The 24,527-nt window shown below is 42.6% G+C and overlaps 1 protein-coding gene across 1 annotated transcript in view; it reads left to right on the top strand.

The window, feature by feature from the left end:
- The window catches only part of TTBK1 (tau tubulin kinase 1), a gene marked incomplete at both ends in the record, with an annotated part of 94,227 nt that overhangs the window by 170 nt on the left and 69,530 nt on the right, over positions 1-24,527 (top strand). The window contains 2 exons of the mRNA XM_082480464.1: positions 15-173; positions 9,516-9,663. Coding sequence (XP_082336590.1) covers positions 15-173; positions 9,516-9,663 — 307 coding nt within the window. The remainder of the gene's footprint in view (positions 1-14; positions 174-9,515; positions 9,664-24,527) is intronic.

The raw sequence follows: 24,527 nt of genomic DNA, 5'->3' as shown, positions 1-24,527 counted from the left end.
CCTTTTTTCCTCAGATAAATGGCTCATTTAAATTGGGAGCTACTAAAATACTCTCTGGCTGGCAAATGCAGTGCCTAGCAGCAGTCATCAAGGACGAACCAAACATGAGTGGAGGAGGGGAACAGGTCGACATTCTTCCGGCCAATTATGTGGTCAAAGATCGCTGGAAAGTGGTGAGTAGCTCTGGCTTTGCGCTTCCTTTGGTGGCCCAAACAGATCTCCTTCTATAGTAGTATAGAAACTTGTCTAGTTAATCCTGGGGTCCAGCAAGCAACAAGTGGAGTGGTATGTTTTGCTGTGTTAGTAAGATACTGCAAAAAAAATGGTTAATATTGCTGTAGTGTTTTTTAGACTGTCTAGTATTTTTAGAAGACTAAACCTGCCAAGGATTTTTTGGTAAGACTGGACTGTCGCAGCAGGCTGAGTCATGTTTTAGTAAGAAACTTAGATTTCAAGTTACTGTGGCAAAGAATAATAGTACAGATGTGCTGATAAATAAATTGCATTACAATAAATACTGTAAAAGCAAATGGTACAGGTTGGAATGTCAACTAATTCTGAATTCAGAAATTCCATAATTAGCTTGTTGGTACAACTTCTGTGTAAATTTATTAGGATACATTCTAAAATTATATCATCGCATGTTAAAAGTTTTAGTTCTTCATGGGACAACTGTCTCATCTGTTGTGCAAGTTGGATGGAGTACACTGAATTAGTAGCCATTTCATCTTTTATGTACTCTTTGTATGCCTGCAGATCTCGCTATCCATTTAAATTCATGGCGTGAGCTTGCCATTTAAATTCAGCACTTTATTTCTTATTGCTGTAGTATCTGTGTCAGGTATACTTATTTTTGTTTTATTCATGCTTTTACCAGGTGATCAAGAGAGAACTATTAGCTTACTTTTACAGGTAGGGTTTCAGATTTAGTTAGATCTTCACTTTTATTATTTTTTACAGACCGCTTAATATTTATGACCAAAGCACAACTTCGCTAGACATCATGGGCATCTAAGCGTGCTCATCACTTCTACAGATTGGACCTGTCTTGTCTTGCCTTAGGCACCCAGCAGATGAACACATGATTGGTGATGGCTTGTGAGCAAATATTTCAGCAGCTTGACCAGAACCATGCAAGAATGCTGTGGTAGAGATGTGGGGACAATCTCATCCTCCGAATTGTGTTTCATTGCCACCAGATTTGTTCAGAGGATGCAGTTCCTCTTATGTATAAGACTTTCTCTTTAGTCATATAGTGAGGTCTCTGGGATGGTGGGGGAAGTAGCATTATATCCTCTCCTCAGTTAAACTAGAATAGAATACCCGAAAGGATCATGTACCTTTATACTTCTTGAAATTATGTATGTGTTTTCTGAGAGTCTTTGTTTTCTGGCTTTAAAAGCTTTGCTTTTAAAAAGCTGGAAAAAAAAATTTAAATCCCATGTGTGCCGTTGTGTCCATTTTAACTTGGATTACCAGCAGTGTCTGAACTCACAGCAGAAGCCTTGGTAGTTTGAACGACAAGTGATTTGTCACAGTAGCACTCAGTAGTTTCTCTGTGCTAACTACCTGTGGTACAGCTGCCCTGTGAGTTTTGCAGTGGGCTGTGAAGAGCAGAGGACTAAAGACGCTCGGGACTCTGAACTCGCTTCAATCCCAGGCTGTGGGTAGGTTGTTTTCAGCAGCCTGCTTCAGACAACATATTATCCTTTCATTAGACTTGCCTTGTGCCTGTGTCTCTGTTGCCCTGGACAATTCCACCTTGCTCTGTTCTTGTCACATCCCCATTCCCTGCCTCTCCATCCTAGCTATTTCCTCCTGCTTTCTCCACAGCCTTCACTCTTCTGTGTGGCCTATCCCCAAACAGCCTATTTATATTTGAGCGGTTCAAACTGCTCTTCATTCTCCGTACTTCCTGAGAGCAGATGGAGAATCTCAATTTTCTCTGTGATTAGATACCAAAATGGAGACAACCCCTATCCCCCTCCCAAAGCGTTCTGGCACAGCTGAAGGAAAATCTTGCTGTGCTCTTGCAGCTCTCTGGGCTGGAGCACGCATACTTGGTTTGGCAGGATGATACATGTGCAGGTTAGCTGAAGTGTAGGGCTTGAAACATGCTCTGTCTTTATGGACTTCTTAGAAAATACTCCTTGCAGCTTTTATCTGACCCTCCCTGCACAAATGGAAATTTCCTCAGAGCCTACAATTTGGTCAGATTGGTGCATGTTCATTGCAAAGCTGAATCTAGACGCTCTCTTGATGCTAAGCCATTGCTTCAAGTGCACTGTTGCTCATTTTTCTTCATTCTTCTTTACCCTAGCTAGCTTTGCCTTGTACCGTTCCTACTGTTCATCAAACTTTGAGTTTCTCTTTCACAGACAGGAGTGCTAAAACTTCTGTAAATTATGGGAGTATTTTTTTAACACAGTCTAAACAAAGTAACTTCGATCTTGGAAACAGCAGAACTCCTAAAAGCACCAAAAAGCCCAAATAAGGCCTAAAATATGCTCAGTTATGCTCATAGGGGAACACTTCAAACTCATTTTAAATTTGTTAGAAGCACTAAATGTGGGATTCAGTGACTTCATTGTTGCATGAATCTGTGACTGGGGACTGCTAGAAGCTCTATCCACTAACTCTGCATAGAAAATGTAGAAATGTGTAGGTATATTGTCAACAACTACCTCCAACTAGAGAAATAGCCTTTTATGTTTTATAATGTTGGCTCACAGTAGTCTTCAGTACTGCAGTGAGGTCATTACCCCACTTGAAGGCCCTGAGAAATTACATGACAGGGCATAATAGCATATGAGGGCATAAATAGCAATGAGAAATTCCGATTCCCAGCTCTGAGCAGAGCTGGGACTTTGGCCTTGTACTAGTTGAGTTGTGTGTTGTGAGACTTCATTGAACAGTCACTTCTGCCCCCCAAAAATGCACACCCTTTAGGCAGGCCTTCTGTGCCTGTCCCCCTGCTGTGCTTGATACTGGTGTGGACCAGTCAGAACTGTGAGCTATATTGGGCTCGAAGTAATCTGGTAAAAATATAAAATTACCTCTGGTCCAAGGAAATGGATAGCATAGATAAAAAAGACAGTGTACCGTAGATTGAGCATACAGCTGTAACATCAGTAGTAGCGGGTTTTTTTCTTTGTCATAGACCTTTCTGAATCTAACCCATAGCGTGCAAGCCAGACAGTCCAAGATTTGCTGTGAGTGATGGATCCTGCTCAAGCAGGTGTGTGGCATATTTATGTGATGCTGGGGTTCAGCTGCCAGAAGGTTTTTTTGTGTAATTTGTCCTCCCATTGTGGCTGTCTCTGGCTGGGCATCTGCTTGAACCTTGTAGTTCTTAGTGCTGGCATACTTCCAATATTGAGCCAATTTCTAATTTTAGATTGGTGTAATGTGTTCCTTGAATTCCTTTTCTCCTCTCCTCCTATATGCTGGCTGACAAAGTTTTGACAAATGAAGATGTTAGTTCTCTGCAGTTAGCCTGTTGTAGTTCGTTTTCCTGTCGCTCCAAGTCAGTAAATTTTGGCTGTCTGACAGCAATGATATTTTAGTTCCTGCTTTTGGAGAAAGGCATGGGCAGAGAGTGCTTATGCTTTTAATCAAAACTTTTGGATATGAAGAAGTATTCTTTTGAGTCATCATTCTTTATTTGCAGATATTTTTGGTGCTTTGACTGGATGAACTTTGGACAGTGCTGGAACCATGTGTCTTTTGGTGAGACCCCAGAGGGTGACTTGATCCACATGTGCTCTGAATGATGTGAACTGCTTTGTTCAGGGGAGGCAACAAAGTCAAACATAAATTGTACTTGCTTTGAACTAGATATAGATATTAAGGCTGAATGGATATATCTCTTCATTGCACCTAAATGTTTTGCATTGGGGATTCACAACTGAGACTTATTAGCAAAACAATGGTGGCAGCTTCTGCATTGTGCTTTGAGTAGAAGTGGTGACTGTTGTACACATGTATGCTGTTTTGTGAGGTGCAATCCAAGCTTTGGTTTCTTTCACGTTTTTGAGGTTCTTGAAGTGAAGTTTTGGTTACACTTGTCCTTCCTCTGTTTATTTTGGAAACCTTGCTGGAAGCCACACAAACTTTTGTGGACTATTCACCTTGTCTTGGTCACAAAGGCTATTTATGTATCCAAGAGGGAACTTAGGACAAGGAAGGTTCTTTGTCAGTCTTGGGGCCTGTTTTGGTCTCACTCTGTGCAGAATTGCTTTTAAGCGGGCTTTGGCAGGTCTTCAGATGATTTAGAATGGGGCTGGTTGACTTCTCCTTGATTGGCTTCTCAGTTCACGTCTGTTTTATATATGTTAGTTTTCCCTTGAGATCAGTATAACTTCAGTCATCCTAAGCAAGTTGAGTGGACTCTGAGAGTTTGGTGAATGTAGGTCCCCTCTTCTTTACCTGTTAAGTTAGATGAGGGCTGGTAGCCATTTATGGATCAAGTACCCATTGAGTTGGGCTGCAGGAGTTGCAGGCTTGACTATTCAAGTGCTCTTAAAAGGCAGTCACAGTAGTCACTGTTTGACCTTGTCAACATTCAAAGCCTGTGGGTGACAGCCTTGACCCTGGCTGAGTTCACCATAGGTCGCTGGCTCTCGGTTTGGTCATTTTCTCTGGATTCAGAGCACATGTACTTGTTCCTGACTTTGCCACCGATCCTGAGTCTGAACCACTTGTGCCTTGGTCATGGAGCATTTTCCTGGGAAGGTCTAGTCTTTATATCATATCCTTGGAAGGCAGACTTCATTTAGAGGAGTGGTATCCTATACGCTTGCTGAATAAAAGATTGAATTTGTAATTCAAGGCTATTTTTGTTGGGGGGGGAGGGAGTTGCCTTTTTTTTTTTTTTTTTTTTTTGAACTGGCCCTCTGTGAGTGCTGATTTCTGTCTAGTGGAAAGGCTGTGTGTTGGATTTTTTTAATAGGCTCTGGAGGATTGTGCTGCAAGAGTCATTTCAGGATAAATCCAAAATATTTCAGGATATTTAAAGGAGACTTTGAAGGGAGCCATCTGCATCCTGGGTAACTACTGATATATTCAGGGGGCCTTTTCAGAGTGGCTTCTCCCATCAGGACATGGCTCGTTTCTGTTGGTAGTTCTGAGGGACGGTTCAGTTTGGGGAATTACTGGAACCTCCTAGTTGGAGACTGCCCCACTGCGGGGTCAAGTAGAGTGGCTTTTCAGTAACAGTTTACTCCAAGGGCCTAATGTGGCATGAAACCTCTTAGAATATGGAAGAAGCACTGCAATGAGCTGTATGGTCATGTGGCCATTAGTGGGATGCTGAAAGGACTGAAGTAATGTCTGAGATGTAGCTTGCTTAATTTTAGTTGCCTACGTGCAAGTCCAAATATATACCCATGTGTGATCAGATGAATTGTTCACTTGACTCCACAGGCTGTAATGGAAACCCAGACACCCAGCTTGTGTATAGGCTCATGCATTTAGGTAGAATTAATCCTGCTCATGTTTTCAGCCTGTATCCCAGTCTTTAACAGTAAATGGTCTGATGGAAGGTAGGAAACAAGATGAGAAGAGGATGTTCCCGGAGCAGTGAGGCTTAGCATGGGCTGGTGACTCATGATTACCGCTTAAGTGATTCTCGTGAGATGTTCCCTTCTCTTTCTTGACTTTCTGATTAATGATTTCATTATTCATTTATTTTCTTGAGTGGCATATGCCCATCACTCCGTTGTGTCCAGCAGAAGGCTGTGCTGAGTTCACCTTAAACAGTGAACTTCTACAGAGTACCCAAGCAATGAAGAAATGCATATGTGGTAAGCCCCTGATCTCAGCCAAGACCTTGAGTTGCAAGATAACAACTTGCTCTGCAACAAAGAAAAGGAAATGGCTGTTGATGGCCTCTGGATGTTGCTGAAAAATCAAGAAGGATGGCAATGCTAGTAATAATGAATATGACCATCTGGTGTGCTGGGAAAACTATGCCAGAGAATAATTTCTATAAGAGGGTGAGAAAGCATGTGAGGAAGCAGAGGCAGCTTGAGGGCTCTTGGACAGTGAGGTGCATCTGTGGGCTGGAATGTGTGTATAAAATAGGTTTTAGAATCATAGAATGGTTTGGGTTGGAAAGGACCTTAAAGATCTTCTAGATCATCACCACTCTCAGAGTAAAGAATTTCTTCTTAATATCTAATCTAAATCTACCCTCTTTCAGTTTAAAACTGTTACCCCTCGTCATATCACTACTCTCCCTGATAAAGAGTCACTCCCCATTTTTCCTGTAGACCCCTTTTAGGTATTGGAAGGCTGCTGTAAGGTCTCCCCGGAGCCTTCTCTTCTTCAGGCTGAAAACCCCAACTCTCTCAGCCTGTTTTTGTAAGAGAGGTGCTCCAGCCCTCAGACCATCTTCGTGGCCCTCCCCTGGACTCCCTCCAACAGGTCCATGTCCTTCTTATGTTGGGGACCCCAACACTTGATGTAGTACTCCAGGTGGGGTCTCACAAGAGCAGAGCAGAGAGGCAGAATTGCCTCCCTCAACATGCTGGCCACACTACTTTTGATCCAGCCCAGGATGCGGTTGGCTTTCTGGGCTGCAAGTGCACACTGCTGGCTCATGTTGAGCTTCTCATCACGCGATACCCTCAAGTCCTCCTCAGGGCTGCTTTCAATTGATTCTTTGTCCAGCCTGTATTTGTGCACAGGATTTCCCCAACCCGTGTGCAGGACCTTGCACTCGGCCTTGTTGAACTTCATGAGGTTTGCATGGGCCCACCTCTCAAGCCTGTCCAGGTCCCTCCAGATGGCATCCCTTCTGTCTAGCATGTCGACTGCTCCACACAGCTTGGTGTCGTCAGCAAACTTGCTGAGGGTGCACTCAATACCACCGTCCATGTCACCAACAAAGATGTTAAACAGCACCAGTCCTAGTGCCCACCCCTGAGGGATGCCACTTGGACATCAAGCCATTGACCCAATTTGTTGTCTGTGGCTGGTTTTCTGATTCAGCGAAGCTTTGGTCTTGATATTTCATCTTGCATTTGTTGCTCTGTAGACTTATATGGGTCCTCTGATTTGGCTGTTTTCCCAGGTGAGCAGTATCAATACCTCTACCTTTCTTCCTGAACCTGCTTCTCTGATTTTCTTTTGCTTTTTCTGGGGTAGCAGTCCTAGTCCATCCTTAGTTTTTCCATGCTCCTGGTCATGCTCTTCATCCTGAAACAAACCACTCCTAACTTAGTGAGAGCCTCTAGCACCAAGGCGATTGATATTGTGCATTGCACATGACTAGACCTTCCTACAGATCCTCATAATGCTGCTATCCTAATCATATTATTGTGTTGTTCCGTTTATATTGTAGTAGCTTTGCTTTGTGACGACTGTGGTGGATTTAGGAGCTGTCCCTGTTAAGGCCAGTGAGTGGAAAAGGATAATTGTGTGCATCTGTGCTAGGTCAGCAATATTTCTCCCCAGATCCATTTCCTGAATTTGCAATCCAGTGAGATATTTGGGTAGCCTATGTTTCTCCTCCATCCCAACTATGTTGTGTTTATAGTTATTACTGTTGACTTTTGTTTATTATGTTACCCAATTTCCCACTGAGACTTTTTAAATTTTGCTCAGAGTCCTTCCAGATCCCAGCTAAACATTTTGCCTTCTGCAGCTTTTACTGCCCCTCTCCCTTTTCCTTCTGTGTCATCAATACGTCAGGCAACAGAAGATCTTGTGTACTGAATCCTGAGGTATTAGCTGGCATGTTGTTGCTATGCTGAATGTAGCATTGTTTTGATAGAAAGATTTTTTTTAATAGCCAGCTCGCTTAGTGTGAATTTCCAAGTAGAAATAGGGCTCCACTGTAATAATTTATTAATAATATGTGGTGACCTAGTTATTGGGATGTTTACTGTATGAATATGCCTGTTTAGCCCAGTGGAAGGTTGTGAGGAAAAATAACAAGTTAAAGGAGAAGGGTGTCTCTGGGCAGCAGCTCTCAAAAGTTTATCAAGACATAGCTTCGGAGACAATAGTCAGGCTGTCAATATGGAAAGTACTACCTCTTCATGTAGAGCTGTTCTTCTTGACCTGGGAGCCAGAAAAGCAAATGGTTTGGGTCACCTTAAGAAAAAAAAAAAACAACTAGCCTTTGAGAGGCAGGGCCCTTTGTTCAGCAAACTGGACAGATGCACAAGACAGGTGTTCTGTGGTGTAGAAGATACGAAAGTATCATCTAAACCTCATTAAACGTTGTGTAAGATACATGTTTGACTGTCTTCCTGATCTAAACTTTTTTTTCTTTTCAAGTGTCATTGCTGCTGTTGGAAAGAAGCAACGCTCAGGGCTTCCTGAGCAGTTGTGAACAGAGAGAACACAAAATGCTGAAGGGAAGGACTGCAGCTATGTTCAATGAACAAGTGCTAAGCAGATCAAAGGAGCCCTGATCTAGCTCTGCTGTAAACATGAATTTGTTCCTGGGCAGCGTAGTATGCTTTAAATATATCTAAGAGAAACAAATATAAAATAATTTTCCTAGTGTAGACATTGACACTTGCAACACATTAGGAGTCTGTCTTATATGTGCGTATGTATAACTATATATGCATATGCTGTCAAGGCTCAGCAGAAGGAGAATCAAGGAATCGCCTTCCAGGAAAGGCAGAGGATCCCAGCTTGCTCTCTGAGTGGGTGGCTACTCTAGAACAGGCAGGCGATCTCTCTAGTGGGTGCATATCAAATATGCTGAAACTTAGACATCTTTAACCTTGAGTTTATGTCAATTTAAATTGTTTTGATTTCCAAGCAGTGATATTCTTCTATTGTGAAACAGTCTTTAATTTTGCTGAGAGACACAAAAAGCATCATTTGGTGTGGTTTAAAATTAAAAAGGAAAAAAAAAAGAGAAAGATAGAATGAGAAACAATGGAGCTGTACTTGTACTTTTACGTAACTGTTTTGTGGTAATGCCGGTGGCAGTTCTCTGAAATGCGGCACTGAAGTAACCTCACTAGCAGAGCAGGTCAAGCATCTTATAAAATATTCCAGTGGATGTTTTGTTCTGTATTTAAAATCCTGTGAATGAGATGTAAACTTCATTTAACTTATTTGTTGAAAGCATTAGTTCCAGCTACCATGGTTGTGTTTTACTGCAGAGATGTGTTTGTTGAGAGGGAATGACAGTTTTTATCTACCGTGATCTGGATAGTGGTTCTACTATCTCCTTGAAGGGTCTTTCCTTGAATTTTGGCAAGAACATTATTGAGGTAATAGGCGTTATCATTTGCTTTTAAATGTATCACATGTCATCACTTGCTAGGCTTGTTCTTTGTTGTTACAGCAAAGAATTTATACATAGCACAGTCAAGTGGGTAGCTGGACTTCTGCCTAGCTGTGCAGTGAAGGGATTCAGGCACAGCACAGATTGGGAGCTGAATTTGTTCTCCTTATTGCAGTAAAGCAGCTAGTGCCTGGCTCTATGAGAGCCAATTCTATGTTGTCTCATGTACATTGTAACAAACCTCTTTGTAATTTTCTAGTTGAAGAAGATTGGTGGCGGTGGCTTTGGGGAGATCTATGAGGCAATGGATCTGCTGACCCGTGAGAATGTGGCCTTGAAGGTGGAATCAGCCCAGCAGCCCAAGCAAGTTCTCAAGATGGAAGTGGCTGTCCTGAAAAAGCTGCAAGGTAAGGCAGAAAGCTCTTTGGAAGTGCTAAAGGTCACTGCGTGTGTTAACAATTAGAATCCAAAGTTGCAAGTGTTCTTTATAATTTTCTCTTCAGATTCCACCTATATGTGAAGTTACAATAAGTCATTCAGCTCAAAGTTATCACATTCTGCAAAGCGTCCTACTCAAGTGAGTTCCAGCTACAGGGACTGTTTTTGTCTGCCAGGCTGTAAGAACAGTGAGGAGACTTGAACTGAAAACTAGTGGTACACTGGTCTGTGCAGTCGAGTGGTACTGATGAGACAATAAGGAATAGAGCAAGCAGCGTTGGACTAAGAAATGAGGTTAGCTGAATGCCTCCCAGAGGCCCAGGATGATGTTTGTGACTATAGCACTGTGAGCAGGACGGAATCTCCCAAGTAAAATGGTTGACTAGTAGATGAGTGCAAAAAGTGGATAACATGAAGTGTAGGGAAACTGGCAATTAGTTAATTTTTCACGTACCTGATTGTCCTGAAGGCAAAGTATGAAATGATTTTAGGTCTTTTAGTTTTGGAAGTGGTGGATTTGAATTATGTTAATTTAAATGATATGCCTATTTTTAATTTTTCCTAACACAGCTTTATATTGGTTTGGATGTGGAAGTCAGCCCTGGGACCATCGATTTCTATAGTTGACCCTGGCAAAACTTATAAGCAGGTTTCAAACTGACTGGGAAGCAGCAAAATGGGAGCCTTCCTTGGCTCATGTTCAACCCTGCTTCCACTTAAGAAATTACACTGAAGGGGGACTTGCCTTATGCCAGGATGATGTTTTCTGTTTGCTCAGATGAAACTATAAATAAGTCTAAAATTTAAAACTTGCTGTGCTGGTCTTTAAAGTCTTTTAAGTCACAGTCATTCTGGGGAGTGAACTAGTAGAATGGGTGAAAAAAGCCAGCCAGTATCCCAAAGGCTTTTGCAGTGCTGATGAGATACAGTTTAAGACCAAAGGGTGTAAGGGAGCAGTCTTGCTGCAGTTGTTCCTGGCTGAAGGAACAGTGAGGGGGCTTCTACTAAAAACTGATCACTAAGGGAGAATGTAGACAAGGAATTTCCAAATCTGCCTTTGAGGTACTGAGAACTGCTGTTTGCTGAAGCATGCATTGTACATGGATTTCCTTGTGAAGGCAAGGCCAGCTATTGACAGGTACAGTTTACATGTTCTAGTATAATATGCCTTTGAAGGGATGTTCCTTTTTGCAGGATTCCCACTTGGGCTGAGGTAACACCTTCCCATGAAGCAGTGAGTAGTATCCTTATCACCAGGGCTCATGCTTCAGAGATGGTGTTGTGGCCCTATGTCACTATCTATACCTCTGCCCTTACATAAAACCTCCAGAGATATGATTGAATTAGAGGGTGAGACTGTTGCAGGTCTTGTGAAACAGGGTTTGCTCAATGTTTGTGACACATAGCCTCTAGGTAGAAGTGAGTGAATTATTTTGAAGGTCAAATAGTTTTCCACAGTTCAGCTCCTCTAAAAGGAGGACTGATAAGGCCTTTTTTGAATATGCTGTATTGTAATAGATGCAGCTGAGCTGTGTAAAGAGAACCAAAACAGAGGAGAAATCAACCCAGGTCATTAGGAAGAAGCTTGCTGTTGATCTGTGAAAGGCCTGGATATAGAGAGCTCCGGGAGAACAGCAGAGCAGGTGGCTGAGGTCTGAAAGCAATGCAGTGAGGGCAAGTAAGGCAGAGATCTAGATTTTTGCATTTGGTTATACACTTGGAACTGCTCTGAATTGAATGAGGGTGTGACCGTATAGAACGGTGGATTATGAGAATATCAAGAGACGATGCTGTTATGCTGGCTAGTGTCAATATGTGTTACATCCAGGGCAGGGAGTGCTTGAAAAGCATGACCTGAAGTCACCAAATCAGAACTAGCATCAGAAAATGTGCAAGGAGTTGACTAATACTTATGCTTTGCCATCAATGTTTATTTCTGGAAAACAGTTGAGAATACCAAATGCTTGAAAAAACACCCACAGTTGTACACAGTATGATCCTGGCAATTGGGGAGAGGGAGTGGCGGTGTGTGGAATTAAGAGAGTCCCTTGGCAAAGCAGTTAGTAAATATTAAGGGACAGAAAAGACTGAAGAAGCAGAATTGGCTATGCATCAGCTATCCTGCATTTAAGAATGACAAATCACTTCAGCCATATTTTTATAAATCAAGCTGTTCTGTGAAGAATTTAGCTTTTTTGGTTCAAGGTTAATCCCCAAATGCCTTACTGAAATAAATGATAAAGTTAAAATAAGAAATAAGGTTGAGAGAGTTGGGAATCGTGTATTGTGTATGTTTTCACTATGAGCTGTTGCAAAGAGGTGAGAAACATCTCAGAAAGGGACGTGCTGACTTTATCCGAACAGTTGGTGGATGGAGGAAGTTGGTGGTATTACCATAGGTGGTATAGCTGGTTCACGGTTTCCAAGGTGAAAAGTAAGGGAACAGTGTCATCTAAAATTCCTCTGTACTTTTCTGGTAGAATTTAACATTATAGTCCCTTTTAAATAGTACAGCTTTGTTTTCTGTTTAGGTATTGCACCAACATTAAATGACTGCTGCTGCTCTTTTCAGAGCTTGTGATCAGTGCCTTGCAAGTTGCTAGAGCTTCACAAAGTTTGGGATAGAGAAGGCTGGCCATTAGCCTGTACTGCAGACCTACTTCAGACTTGATTCAGTGCAGCCTGACTGCTCAGTATAATAGATCAATTTGGAGTGCAGGCAGTTGCCAACAGTCAGAATTTCTGGAATAGCCACATAAGGAACACAGTCACAGGTCCCTCACAGTGTCCTTGCTGCACTGGCAGTCCACACAAAACAACTGGGGAACTAACCAGTTAATGACTTTTCTAGATAGTCTCTATACCTTCTAATAAACGCTGTGTGTAGTTTTCTACTGTGAAGGTGGTCAAACACTGGGACAGGTTGCCCAGAAAGGTTGTGGAGTCTCCATCCTTGGAGATATTAAAAATCCAACTGTATGTGGCCCTGGACAACCTGCTCTAGCTGTCTGTGCTTGCACAGTGAGAGTGGACTAGATGATCTCACTTCCAACATAAATGATTCTGTGATACTTGTGCTTGGCTTTGTGAGATCACTGCCACTTCAGTATCTCTCAACTGCCAGTTTTGATCTGCTCTTACTTGATTTGATTTTTCTAGCTGTATAGTGCTTTTTCTTTATCTATTTAGATATTAATGTGTTTGCCAAAGGCAAAGTTCTTTCTGACTTGTACTGTTACTTGCAAGGATTGTAGATCCTCTTGTGACCAACCTTCCAAATCTTTATGCTGTCTTGGGGCTGTGAAGCACCAGCAATGGTGCCCTTTTAGGCTTTGGGTGAAACAGGATTGAGAAGTTAGTTTACCAAGCTTCTTGCTTAAGCAGGTGATAAGCTGACACTCTGTTATGCTATTGTTGTCCATTAGCCCAGAAAGTTTCCAGCAAAATTTCTGTCTTTTTCTTGCCTTCCATGGGCTATTTTAGTGAAAATCAAAACCTCTTGGTCCCACAGAGTTGCTGTATTTTCTTGTTCAGGCTGGGCTTGCAGGGCTTAGGACATTCTGTCTGGTGCTACTATATCTGGCCAATTCTAATCAGAGCACCCCAGGATAACATTTACTTTTCATCTTTGTCAAGCACTGTTTGGCTTATGTTGTCCTATTGCTCCCCTATTCTGACAGGGCTGTGGCACTGTTGAACCAAAGGTGTTTTCTCAGTGTGTATTGGTAGGCTTGCTTGGGGAACTCTTTTTTGGTACCATTAGGAATGTTGACCTCAGTATCACAATGTATATTACTGTCCTTGCTGGTCAAAGGAGGCCTGCACCCTCCACAGTGCCTGATTTTACCCGTATCATCATTGCAGCACGAGCAGATGGGATCCTCTATGAAGCCAGGCCTCTTCCATGAGGAGTCACCATTTGAAAACAAGTCTCTCTTTCCAAATCCTCACCATGTGGTGGCATTCAGACAACTATACCTTGTTGTAGAACCAGTGGCCACTAGAGATGGCCACTCAGAACTCAGCTTGGCCACTGCAGTTAAAGACAACAAGAAAAGGTTCTTTGAATATATCAATAGAAAAAGGAAGACTAGGGAAAATGTAGGCCCACTGGTGAATGAGATGGGTGCCCTAGTGGTGGAGGACGCAGAGAAGGCAGAGTTACTGAATGCCTTCTTTTCTTCGGTCTTCACTGCTAAAGCTGTCCCTCATGAATCCCACACTCTGAAGGCAAAGGGGAAGGTCTGGAGAGAGGAAGATTTTCCCTCAGTTGGGGAGGACCGTGTCAGAGACCACTTGGCCAAGCTGGACATTCACAAGTCCATGGGCCCTGATGGCATGCATCCGCGAGTGCTGAGAGAGCTGGCGGATGTTATTGCTAGACCACTCTCCATCGTCTTTGAACGGTCATGGAGAACAGGAGAGGTGCCTGAGGACTGGAGGAAGGCCGACATCACTCCAATCTTCAAAAAAGGCAAGAAGGAGGACCCAGGGAACTACAGACCGGTTAGTCTAACCTCTGTCCCTGGGAAGGTATTGGAGCGACTCATTCTGGATGTCATCTCCAAACACGTCGAGGAACAGGAAGTTATTGGAAGTGGTCAACATGGATTTACCAAGGGTAAATCATGCTTGACCAATCTGATAGCTTTCTATGATGTTAGAACTGGTTGGCTGGATGAGGGGAAAGTTGTGGATGTCACCTACCTTGACTTTAGCAAGGCTTTTGACACTGTCTCCCATGACATCCTCATTAGGAAGCTGAGGAAGTATGGGCTAGATGAGGTGACAGTGAGGTGGATTGAGAGTTGGCTGCGGGACAGAACTCAGAGGGTTGTGATCAGCGGCACAGAGTCTAGTTGGAGGCCTGTAACCAGTGGTGTCCCCCAGGGGTCAATACTTGGTCCAATTTTGTTCAATATATTCATTAATGACCTGGATGAGGGGACAGAGTGTATCCTCAGCAAGTTTGCTGATGATACCAAACTGGGTGGGGTGGCTGACACCCCAGAGGGCCGTGCTGCCATCCAGCGTGACCTGGACGGGCTGGAGAACTGGGCAGAGAAGAACCTAATGAGCTTCAACAAAACCAAGTGCAAGGTCCTGCACCTGGGGAGGAAGAATGCTAGGCACTGGTACAGGTTAGGGGCGGACCTGCTGGGAAGCAGCTCGGAGGAGAAGGATCTGGGGATCGTGGTAGACAGTAAATTATCCATGGCCCAGCAATGTGCCCTTGTCGCCAAAAAGGCCAATGGAATCCTGGGCTGCATAGGTAAGAGTGTGGCCAGTAGGTCGAGGGAGGTCATTCTCCCCCTCTACTCGGCACTGGTGAGGCCACAACTGGAATACTGTGTCCAGTTTTGGGCTCCCCAGTTCAAGAGGGACAGGGAACTGCTGGAGCGAGTCCAGCGAAGGGCAACTAAGATGATTAAGGGCTTGGAGCATCTGCCTTATGAGGAAAGGCTGAGAGAGCTGGGACATTTTAGCCTGGAGAAGAGAAGGCTGAGGGGAGACCTTATTATGGCATACAAGTATCTAAAGGGTGGGTTGAAGGAGGATGGAGCCAGGCTCTTTTCAATGGTTCCAAGTGACAGGACGAGGGGCAATGGGCACAAGTTAGAACACAGGATGTTCCGTTCAAATACACGGAAAAACTTCTTTACAGTGAGGGTGCCAGAGCACTGGAACAGGCTGCCCAGGGAGGTTGTGGAGTCCCCTTCCCTGGAGATTTTCAAGACCCGCCTGGATGCAGTCCTGAGTAATGTGCTCTAGGCAATCCTGCTTTAGCAGGGGAGTTGGACTAGATGATCTCTAGAGGTCCCTTCCAACTCTGATGATTCTGTGATTCTGTGAGATTATAACACTGGACCTCTCTTTTACTTGAGATCGCACCATGTGTTCGCCCACTGTCTGCTGTGGATGAAGTCCTCTGCTATTTATCAACACCAGCCTGAGCAACCCTTTTGGCCTGACTACAGGAGTTGCTCACCACTTCTGCCAGGCTTGATTATCTCTGGCATATCTGTCCCTTCCGTGGATGAAAGAGTAAGCAGGACTATGTTTACCTGAAGGATCAGAAAACTCTCTTTCCTTGACAAAGGCTGCTGTGCAGTTCCCAGCTACTGGGTGTCATGGAGAGTCCCAGGAACCACATCAGAGAGTAGACTTTTGCAGTAGTAGATTCTTATTGCACATTTTAGAGAGAAATATGTATATAAGTAACAAGCAATATGGAAATCTATGAAAAATTCATAGTGTACAGCAGTAAGAAATGTGTGTTTGTAGTTGGGAAGTATAGGGATAATAAATCAAAGTAACAATATGAAAAAAGATAATAAGAAAAATTATTTTATGGACAGCTAATAGAGAATTGCCCTACTAGGGATAAATCTTACCTATAACAAATTCAGAAACTGTTTCAGAGATAGTTTGGCACATCTGCACAGCTAACTTCTGCATGAATACAGCTTCTCTGTCAGAAGAATACTGTTTTAGTGCCAAGCCCTCATTTTATTGCCTTAATCACTACTGTAAAATTATCTTTAGTGAGATACTTGTATACGATTGTTACATTTGCACATAATTTTAACCTATTGGGACTTTTCTACTTTGCAGTCAAGCATTTTGAAACCAAGCCTAAGCTGCATTGGCAAAATAGTTCTTGCAGATACAACTTGTTTCCAGCAGAGAAGGATGCTGGTTTAGTTGTATCTGCAAGTGTTTTGCTGTGTAGACAAGCCTTTTGATCACATATGTTAAAAAGCAAATAGAAATAAGATCTGTATGGCTAAGGGAACTAGCAACTTAATTATCCAGAGAGCAAATTAAGCTCTCTTAAGCTATGTCTACATTAGTGAGCAGTATAGTACCAGCAGGTCAGTGGATAGAAGCAGTTGCTCAGGCCTATACGCCTCCAGCATATATGGCTTGGGGATTCTATACTATAAACAGTATGTGTTTTAAGGATTTTCCTTTGGGTTAGTTTTAATCCAGTCCCCCTGTCTGAGGGACCAGTTGTTGGTTTGGACTGCCTCCTTCAGGATTTGGGGACTATCTGGTATGCACCTGAAATGGGGCTTCTGGGACTGTTTGCTCAGAAAAGTTTATGTGACCCAAAGCCACTCTGTGAACAACACTGGCACATGGTAATTACAATGATTTAAGGCAGTATAGGGGCTTGCTTTAATACCTCATTGCTATTATAAACAGGGACTCTGAGACTCCTGTTCTTTGGAATCATGGGGAGAAAAAGTGGGGTGGTTTCCTGTCATTGAACACGTCACAGGAAGAGTCCTGTTGCTTCTAGATGAGCAGATGTTTTTCCATATCATCAATGCTTTTCTAACCCTTTGGAATACAGACAGAAAACAAATCTGCCTGCTCTCCCTGGATTTTATTCCCACCCTGGATTTGCTGTGGAGCAACATTCAGGTGGCAAAGGAGCACCTGGGAAATACTACCCAGACTCTGCTTCCCATTTCTGAGGTCTTTAAGGTTAATCAAAACGCAACAGCTCTGTTAGAACAGCTCTTGCACAGCTTTTGAGGTGGTTGGCTTGGGCTATCTCAGTGTCAGTCTGCCTTTCCAACAGCAGCCTTAATTGCAGAAACAGTAAACCAGTATCCCAGATGAAATCCAGTGGATTATTTTCTCTAGCTTTCAGGCCTCTGGAGAGGGGTGTGGAAACCATCTTTACGTGCCAAACCAGGCACTGTGTCTTTTCTAGGTGCTCAGCTGGGGCTGTGAGAGGCCCAGCAGCATATGCTTTGAATTCAAAAGTATTCTCCCCGTCCTTATCCACTTCTTGATAGGTCTCTCTGGGAGCACTCACAGGGCTTGCGAGACTAGGACGGTGCAAAAGGATCTCTCACAAGGCATGCACTTCAGATGCCTTCTGGTCCACAGGCTTCTGAAAATATGGATGTAGCCACAGCATTCTGTTTCCTTTGCTGGGATTCTCCTTGGAGCAGCGTAACAGTCAGATTGTCAGTTAAAATGGCCAGATTATTCTGGTGCTGAGCACTGTTTTCTGTTCATCCGCAGGGGCGATTTTGCCCTGGTATGAGGCTACGAGGCCCCATGTACTTGCCTTTGACCTCGCTCAGCAGCCAGATATTCCTAAGTTCTCTTCAGCGTGTCATTTTCTTTGTAAATGCCTTCTTTTCAGTGTGACCGATCTTATTGCGTAGGACTGATTAATTTTATTCTGCAGTGCAGAGATCTTCTGCATATTGAGTAGTTGTGCAAGATGCAGCCTGGTCACAGGCATTGTAGTTTTTGAGTACCTGGTTTTATTACAGCAGATAGTGAAGCAGGTCTGTGTTGCTTGTTCCCTGTTTACTGCCAGGGGTTGAACAGGTAAGGGTTTCCTAACAAAATAAGGGAAGAAAGGGGATCTTGCTTGGCTTTTCTCATTTGCCAGTCCTAGTCTTTTCTTTTTGAATTTGTGAGTGCCTTAACTCTCTGTGATTCAGTTTGTTACTTTTGTCGACACATTTTATATGTTTCTGCAGTATTTTGCTAAGTTGATGTAGCCAAGCTATCTGTAAAGGCTGGAGAGCGGGGTAAATTATCCTTGGTGGGCTTTTAGGCTGTTGCAGGGTGGCAGATTCTGACATTTGATGTAGCTCAAGTCTCTGCCCAGCACTGCATTTTTCCACATGGAAGAGTCCTAAGGATGCTTGAGTGAGCTGGTGTTTGTGCCACATGTTTTCTGTGTCAACCATGGTGTCACGGGATGGGGGAAGGACATGGGATGGATGAAAGAGGATTTAAAACCCACTTTTTTTGAGGCTGTGTTGAATTCTTGTTCCTTTGCTATTCTGCCTTGCCCTGTGGGGGATCTATTATCAATTGCTCATCCTAAGGTTTTTAGTGGTCCTGAGAAACAAATAGAGGAAATTACGCCATTCAAGGTCAGCCAGTTTTACCTTTTACTGTTTGATTAGAAGACAATGACCAGCCTTTTGGTTTTATATCCAGTAGTTCATTCATTTATTATGGAAGTACTAGCAAGGTTAACCCAATTGATTAAATCCTAGTTGGTTATTATTGAATAATATAGTTATTTAAGCCTTACTTCCAGCATAGAATTTGTTCTCTTTCATGTGCAAAACTCCTTGTTTCCAGCTGAGTTGACAAGTCCCTGAAGTCAGCTAGTTTGTCTGGCCAGAGATGAAACTTGCTAACAGCAATGGAAAGAAAACTGTATGCTAGTCAGCTTTGCCAAGATACAGACACCATTTCCAAGTAAAGTTAGAAGATGATGAAAATAACTCTCATTTCATTTTCGAGTCCTGATGGATCCTCCATTTCTTTAGAATATTTGTACAGAAGTGAATTCAATACCCCCACAATACGAAACTTGTGATAAGCTGATAAACCTGATACTGATGTTGACAGGTGAATAAAAAAAGAGGATAGCTGTAAAATATATATTATATCTATAATGTAGAGCATGAGAAATAGCTGCAGCTTTCCAAGTGCTGGTGAGAGCACTTGTATAACTAGATGTCCACAACTGTGCATATAATTGAGACCCTGGCAGTGCCAAGTGCTCAAGCAAGTTATATCACTAAGCACTTGGGCTTTTCCTATGTGGTTGTCTTTAGGGTTGAGCTGCTGGATGGCTGTGCCGTGATGGTTATTTTTGGCCAGCGGTGTACCGTTATTGGTGTTGATACTTCATGTATTACCTGAATAAAAAGAAATTTGGCTGAAGATTCTAGAATTAAGCTGAGTTTGGGATTAGAGAGGTCAGAGGTTGCCACTGATGCGAGAGGCAAGCCTTAAAGAAAAATGAGTGTTTGACACAGACGTATCCAGAGGATAATTTAGGCTGGTGGGAAGCACCTCTGGAAATCTCTAATGAAATCTCTAATACAACCTCCTGCTTTCAAGCAGAAGGAAATAGATCAGGTTTCTCAGGGCCTTTTCCAGTGAAGTTTTGAATGATCTCTAAAGATGGAGGTCCCACAGCATCCTTGGGCCCCTGTTCCAGGGTTTGACCACCCTCGTGGTGAAAAAGAAATTACACATAATGGGAACTTCCCATGTTGCAGCTCGTGTCCAGTACCTCTCTGTGCACCTTTGAGAAATTCTCAGCACTATTCTGTTAGGTGTCTCCAACCAGCAGTTAGATCCCCCTCTGCTGCCTTCCTAAGGCTGAACAAACCTAGTTCTCCGATGCTTTTTGTGAATGCCACATTCTCCTTTTCCTGCAACCATCCTGGTGGCCGCTGCTGGACTTGAACTTTTATGTCAGTATTGGTCTTGTACTGCAGAGGAAATGCAAGAATTAGTAAGGTAGCAGTGATAAGAGTAACAAGAATTGCCATGAGATTTATGATAATCTATGCAGTAGAAGTTTCTTCAGTGTTTTGGGTGGACTGTTAGCAATGAGACAGCTCATCTATGGAGATGAATCATTTTAACATAAATTTAAAAGATTTAAATTCTTGAACTCCTTTGGGGAGAAGAGTGGTTACTTATTTTCTGCAGGTGAAAATACAGGAAATATGGAGTCTGTTACCCACCCACCCCCCCCACCCACCCCCCCCCCAAAAAAAACCCACTTCAGATTGCAACAATATTGTCACATATTTCTTTCTTACTATTTATTTAATTAGTTGCATTGCTGTATGGAAAATACATTAGGAATATTTAAGAACTTAAAGGAGTAGAAGATTGGAAAGAATATTGGTTTCCAGCAGTTTGAAATTGATCCATGTGGAAAAATACACTCAAAAAAGGATCATCATTTAATTTTTTAAAGTGCTGTGTAATGAAAGCTTTTCATGTAATGAAAGTTTTTCAGTATGAACATGGGGTTTTTAATCACATCTCTACAAGGTGATGAATATCTATCCTGGGGTGGAAGGGTCTTCCAGATACGTGAAGTTATTTTTGTGTAGGAGGACATGGTTATTGACTGAAATTTTTAAATTCCTTCAGAAAAAGGATAGTGAAGACTCAGTAGCTGAAATATTTGTATCTCTTACCCAGTATTATATGGGAGATTATAATGTTCATTCTAGTGCCTTTAAAGGCAGCAGTAGAAAGAATATTCTTCTATGGGTGAACATTAAAACATTGCCTTAACTAAATACTTGGAAAAATGAATGCATGTGAAAAAATAAACCACATGTTCTCTGAAACTTTTCCCAGATCAGAGTTTATGAACATCAGGCTGACTTATTCCTCCAACCTATGTTAGTTAGTTAACAGGCCAAAATTCTTTATAATCTCTTAATGTGTTCCTTTACTTTGTTTGAATATAATTGCTTTGTTTTAGTAATAAACAAATACAGATATAGGACATATTTTCTAAAGTATGAGCTTGTGGTCTTCTGTAATATCAGAGAGGCTATTCAGTGGAACAGTCTAGCAAAGGGGCAAGTGTGATCTGGCAGTTAGTGCAGTAAAATGGTTGTGAGGTTCCCCATACTACACCTTGAAAAAACTTTTTCTTTTTTTACCTTTTCTTACTTTTTTTTTGTTTAAGTATGCTTTGCTGCTCTTTCTGCTATGATCTTCATGCTTGAGGAGGGCATATGTGAGGAAAGAGAGCTATTTTCTTCTGCCTTGAAGGAAAGTATGACAGTCCCATCATCCTGTCTGCACAGGAGGTTATTAACATGATAGTTCTTATGGGCTTCATAATTCTGATCAGCCTCAGGACTGGTCTGCAGGAATCCCGTAGTCACGCCTGACTGTCAGTCTCCATCTGCTACTTCAGCATGGCATGAACTCTTCCGAGAGAGCAAACAGTTGCAACCTGGTGCCTCCTTCAGTTGAAAAATGAGTAAAAGCCTCGGAAACCCAGATGGGTTGATGCTGCAAGCATTTATCCCATCAATATTACTAGCTGGCTGTGTATACTCCACCTCTAAATGTCACTTGCGTTCTCTACACTCTGTTATATTCCCTTTGTTTCATGCAGGAATTGGCATGATTTTCCCTTCTCCCTTTCTTCTTCTTTTCCTGGTGTTATTTGTGTTGCAGAGTAGTGGATGGGAGAGCCTAAATTCCTAAGACCAACAGGTCCAGGTAGGAGCCCATTTTAGGCTGGAAAGGAGGATTCAGTATGAAATCAAGTCAGTTTAGGGATGTTGGTCATCATGTGGGTCACCAAGAACTGTCAGTCAGCTCATCATTTTCAAAAATTAGAGCAAGCAGAACATGTAACACGTTGTCTACCTCAATATGCATACAATTCTCAAATATAATAAATTAAAAATTTGAATGCTTTTTCTTTCTGTAAAATTTTGTGATCCAGAAAACAATAATGTTATGGAAGAAACAGATTTATTTTTATTTTTTTATAAAAATAAGGTTTTAGGAATATACTCAGAAGAGGCAGTATGAAATTAGCAGGGATGTGTCTTAAGTCGCAATCAACTGTATTGGACACTACCACTCCTGTTTGGCTAAAATGATTGATTTAGCTGGCCAGGGTGCCCCTGTCAGAGGATTGGGTTTTAGTGTTCTTTTCCATAGTTTTACAGCAATAAAAAGCACGTAGTGTCCTGGTGTTATGGTTTGAAGAACCCATAAAAATTTGTTGTCATTCAGACAATTATTCTATCACCTGATGACCCCTTCCCACCCAGGAAGGAAACCTAAGTGTTGAAATCTAAACAGATTTAATGGAATAAGACTAAATAATTAACATTAATAACACTAAAGAACCAATATAGATCCCCTTACCAGTATAAAATATACAAGGATTATGACTTGGCCACTATCATCAGTTTGAAGCTGTGCACTCCTAGCAGGGAACAGCAAAAGTTGGACACTGCGAGCACTACAGCTTTGGGAGGAAGGAAAGGGCTCAGGGGTCTGGCAATAGGCAAGAGCTTCTGAGGATCACAGCCATCAAGGAAGAGAGAAACTCCGCAGCAAACTTTCTAATTTATATTGACTGTGACGTTTATGGTATGAAATAATCCAGTTTGGGTCAAGTTCCCAGGTCTCGTTCCTCCTCATCCCTGCACCTGGCAAGGCTCAAAAACACTGAGACTTTGAAACCCACACACCATAGCTAGCTAGAAAATAAATACTTTCACAAATTCAGACACTAGAGTCTTCTGAAAGTGCAGTTTTCCCAATCATTATATGAGACCTTACTGAAAAGTAAAATTACTGACAGAAATTAATCCTGTCACTCAAACCAGGACATCTGCCTATCAGTGCTTTGCAATTATTTGAAACAATAAAAGCAAGTAAAAATTGGAGTAATTTACCCTTTTTACCATACAGTAGCTCTCATTGCCAGTGGAAACGGTCATTGTTTTGGCTGTTACCTCAATATCCATCTCTTGGTGCTCTGAAAGGCAAAACAAAGCAAAATGGGACTCACAGTGTGTCTGTGAGTAAGCCAGGCTGGTCTGTGTGAATCTGTATGGACTTAAAGGAGTCGGGTCTGTGATGAGCGTGGACCTGCGCTGGCCTGTCCATCCTGTCTGAGACCTCTGTAGATTGCCAGTTTGCTAAAGCACACAGGTATCACAAGCTCCTAAAGAAACATAACTGGTTCTTGCTGATGTTATCCAGATATGTTGACCTGGTAGCCACAAATCTGGCTTTAAGGCTGCCTTCACATTGGTTGGTGGGCAGCATGGCCATCTGTATTGGGACCCATAGCAGGAAGATGTGTGGGACAGCTGAGGCTTGCTGTCCCACACATGCCTTCTTGGTAATGCCCAGGCTGGGACATGTGCTACATCCAGACAGTGTCTCAAGGAGTTCCCTCAGGAAACCAAAAACTTGTATGTAAAAATCAACACTGAATTTGCAGATAGTAGGAAACCAGTGGCACCCAGTACTCGTGGGCACACACAGGACATGGACTTGGTATGTGAGAAAAAGGATCAAGGAAGAATATGCAGGCTGCCCCGATGTATGCTGAAGAGGGTACTTTCCTGATCTCTAAATCTGGAGGCTTATGACATTCCTTGATGGTTTCAGCATGATCTTGCACACTCAGTCCTGAAACTGGATGATGTCCTTAAGTCTGTGCCAGAGACCTGAAGGATCTGCAGCCACATAACCTTCCGGCTTTTCTAACCAGATATAGGTGGATACTAGGATTGATTGGCTTGTTTGTTTTAAGCCTGTTCTTCCAGAGGGTGTAAAGAGTAGCCAAGGCCTCTGTCCCTCCAGTTATTGTTGCCAGGAGCCTTGCTATCTCCTTGTGGTAGGAGAGAGGGTGTGGGTGTTCTACTGTGGGATGCTGCTGGGCCCTGGAGGGCGGGCTCTTCATGCTCTTACCGAGAGCCCTGGGATGGAGCTCCATATTCCACAGCTGTATGTGTTGCTCTGGTTCTCCAGTGAGAAAGCTGCTTTTTTTGTCTCCTGCTGTCCTCCAGGTCCCTATTCTGTCACATCTTGCTGTCCCCAACAGTTTTTGATGCCCCAGGCCTATGGTGCACGCAATGAGAGCAATAGCAGGATCCCAAGGGTGTTACATTACTGTTTACTGTATTTTTTTATATATATATTTTAAAACTGGGAAGTATCAAACAATAAGCTTTGGTTTAAAAATAATTAAAATCACCATTGTTCAAGTGCTACAAAGAAATACAGGGCAAAGCTATGCAATGATGCTCGCCCTCTTCCCTGCTCAGAAACTCCACCAGAAACCAAATATTCACCATTGCAGTGTGCATGAACCTTTACTCCGTTATCAGTAGTCTGCTATTAGAGGAACATATGCATCATACTTCCCCTTTTGCTAATATAGAGAGAACACACCACCACAAATGTATTACAGGTCAACCTTTCCTCCCTCTGGGATGGTTTGTGTTCTTTTGTTTGTTTGTTTGTTTGGATT

The sequence above is a fragment of the Vanellus vanellus genome, assembly GCF_965231255.1.
Source record: "Vanellus vanellus genome assembly, chromosome: 3".
Lineage (NCBI taxonomy): Eukaryota > Metazoa > Chordata > Aves > Charadriiformes > Charadriidae > Vanellus > Vanellus vanellus.
Note: the sequence above shows the minus strand (reverse complement) of the source record. Positions and strands in the feature narration are given on the sequence as shown.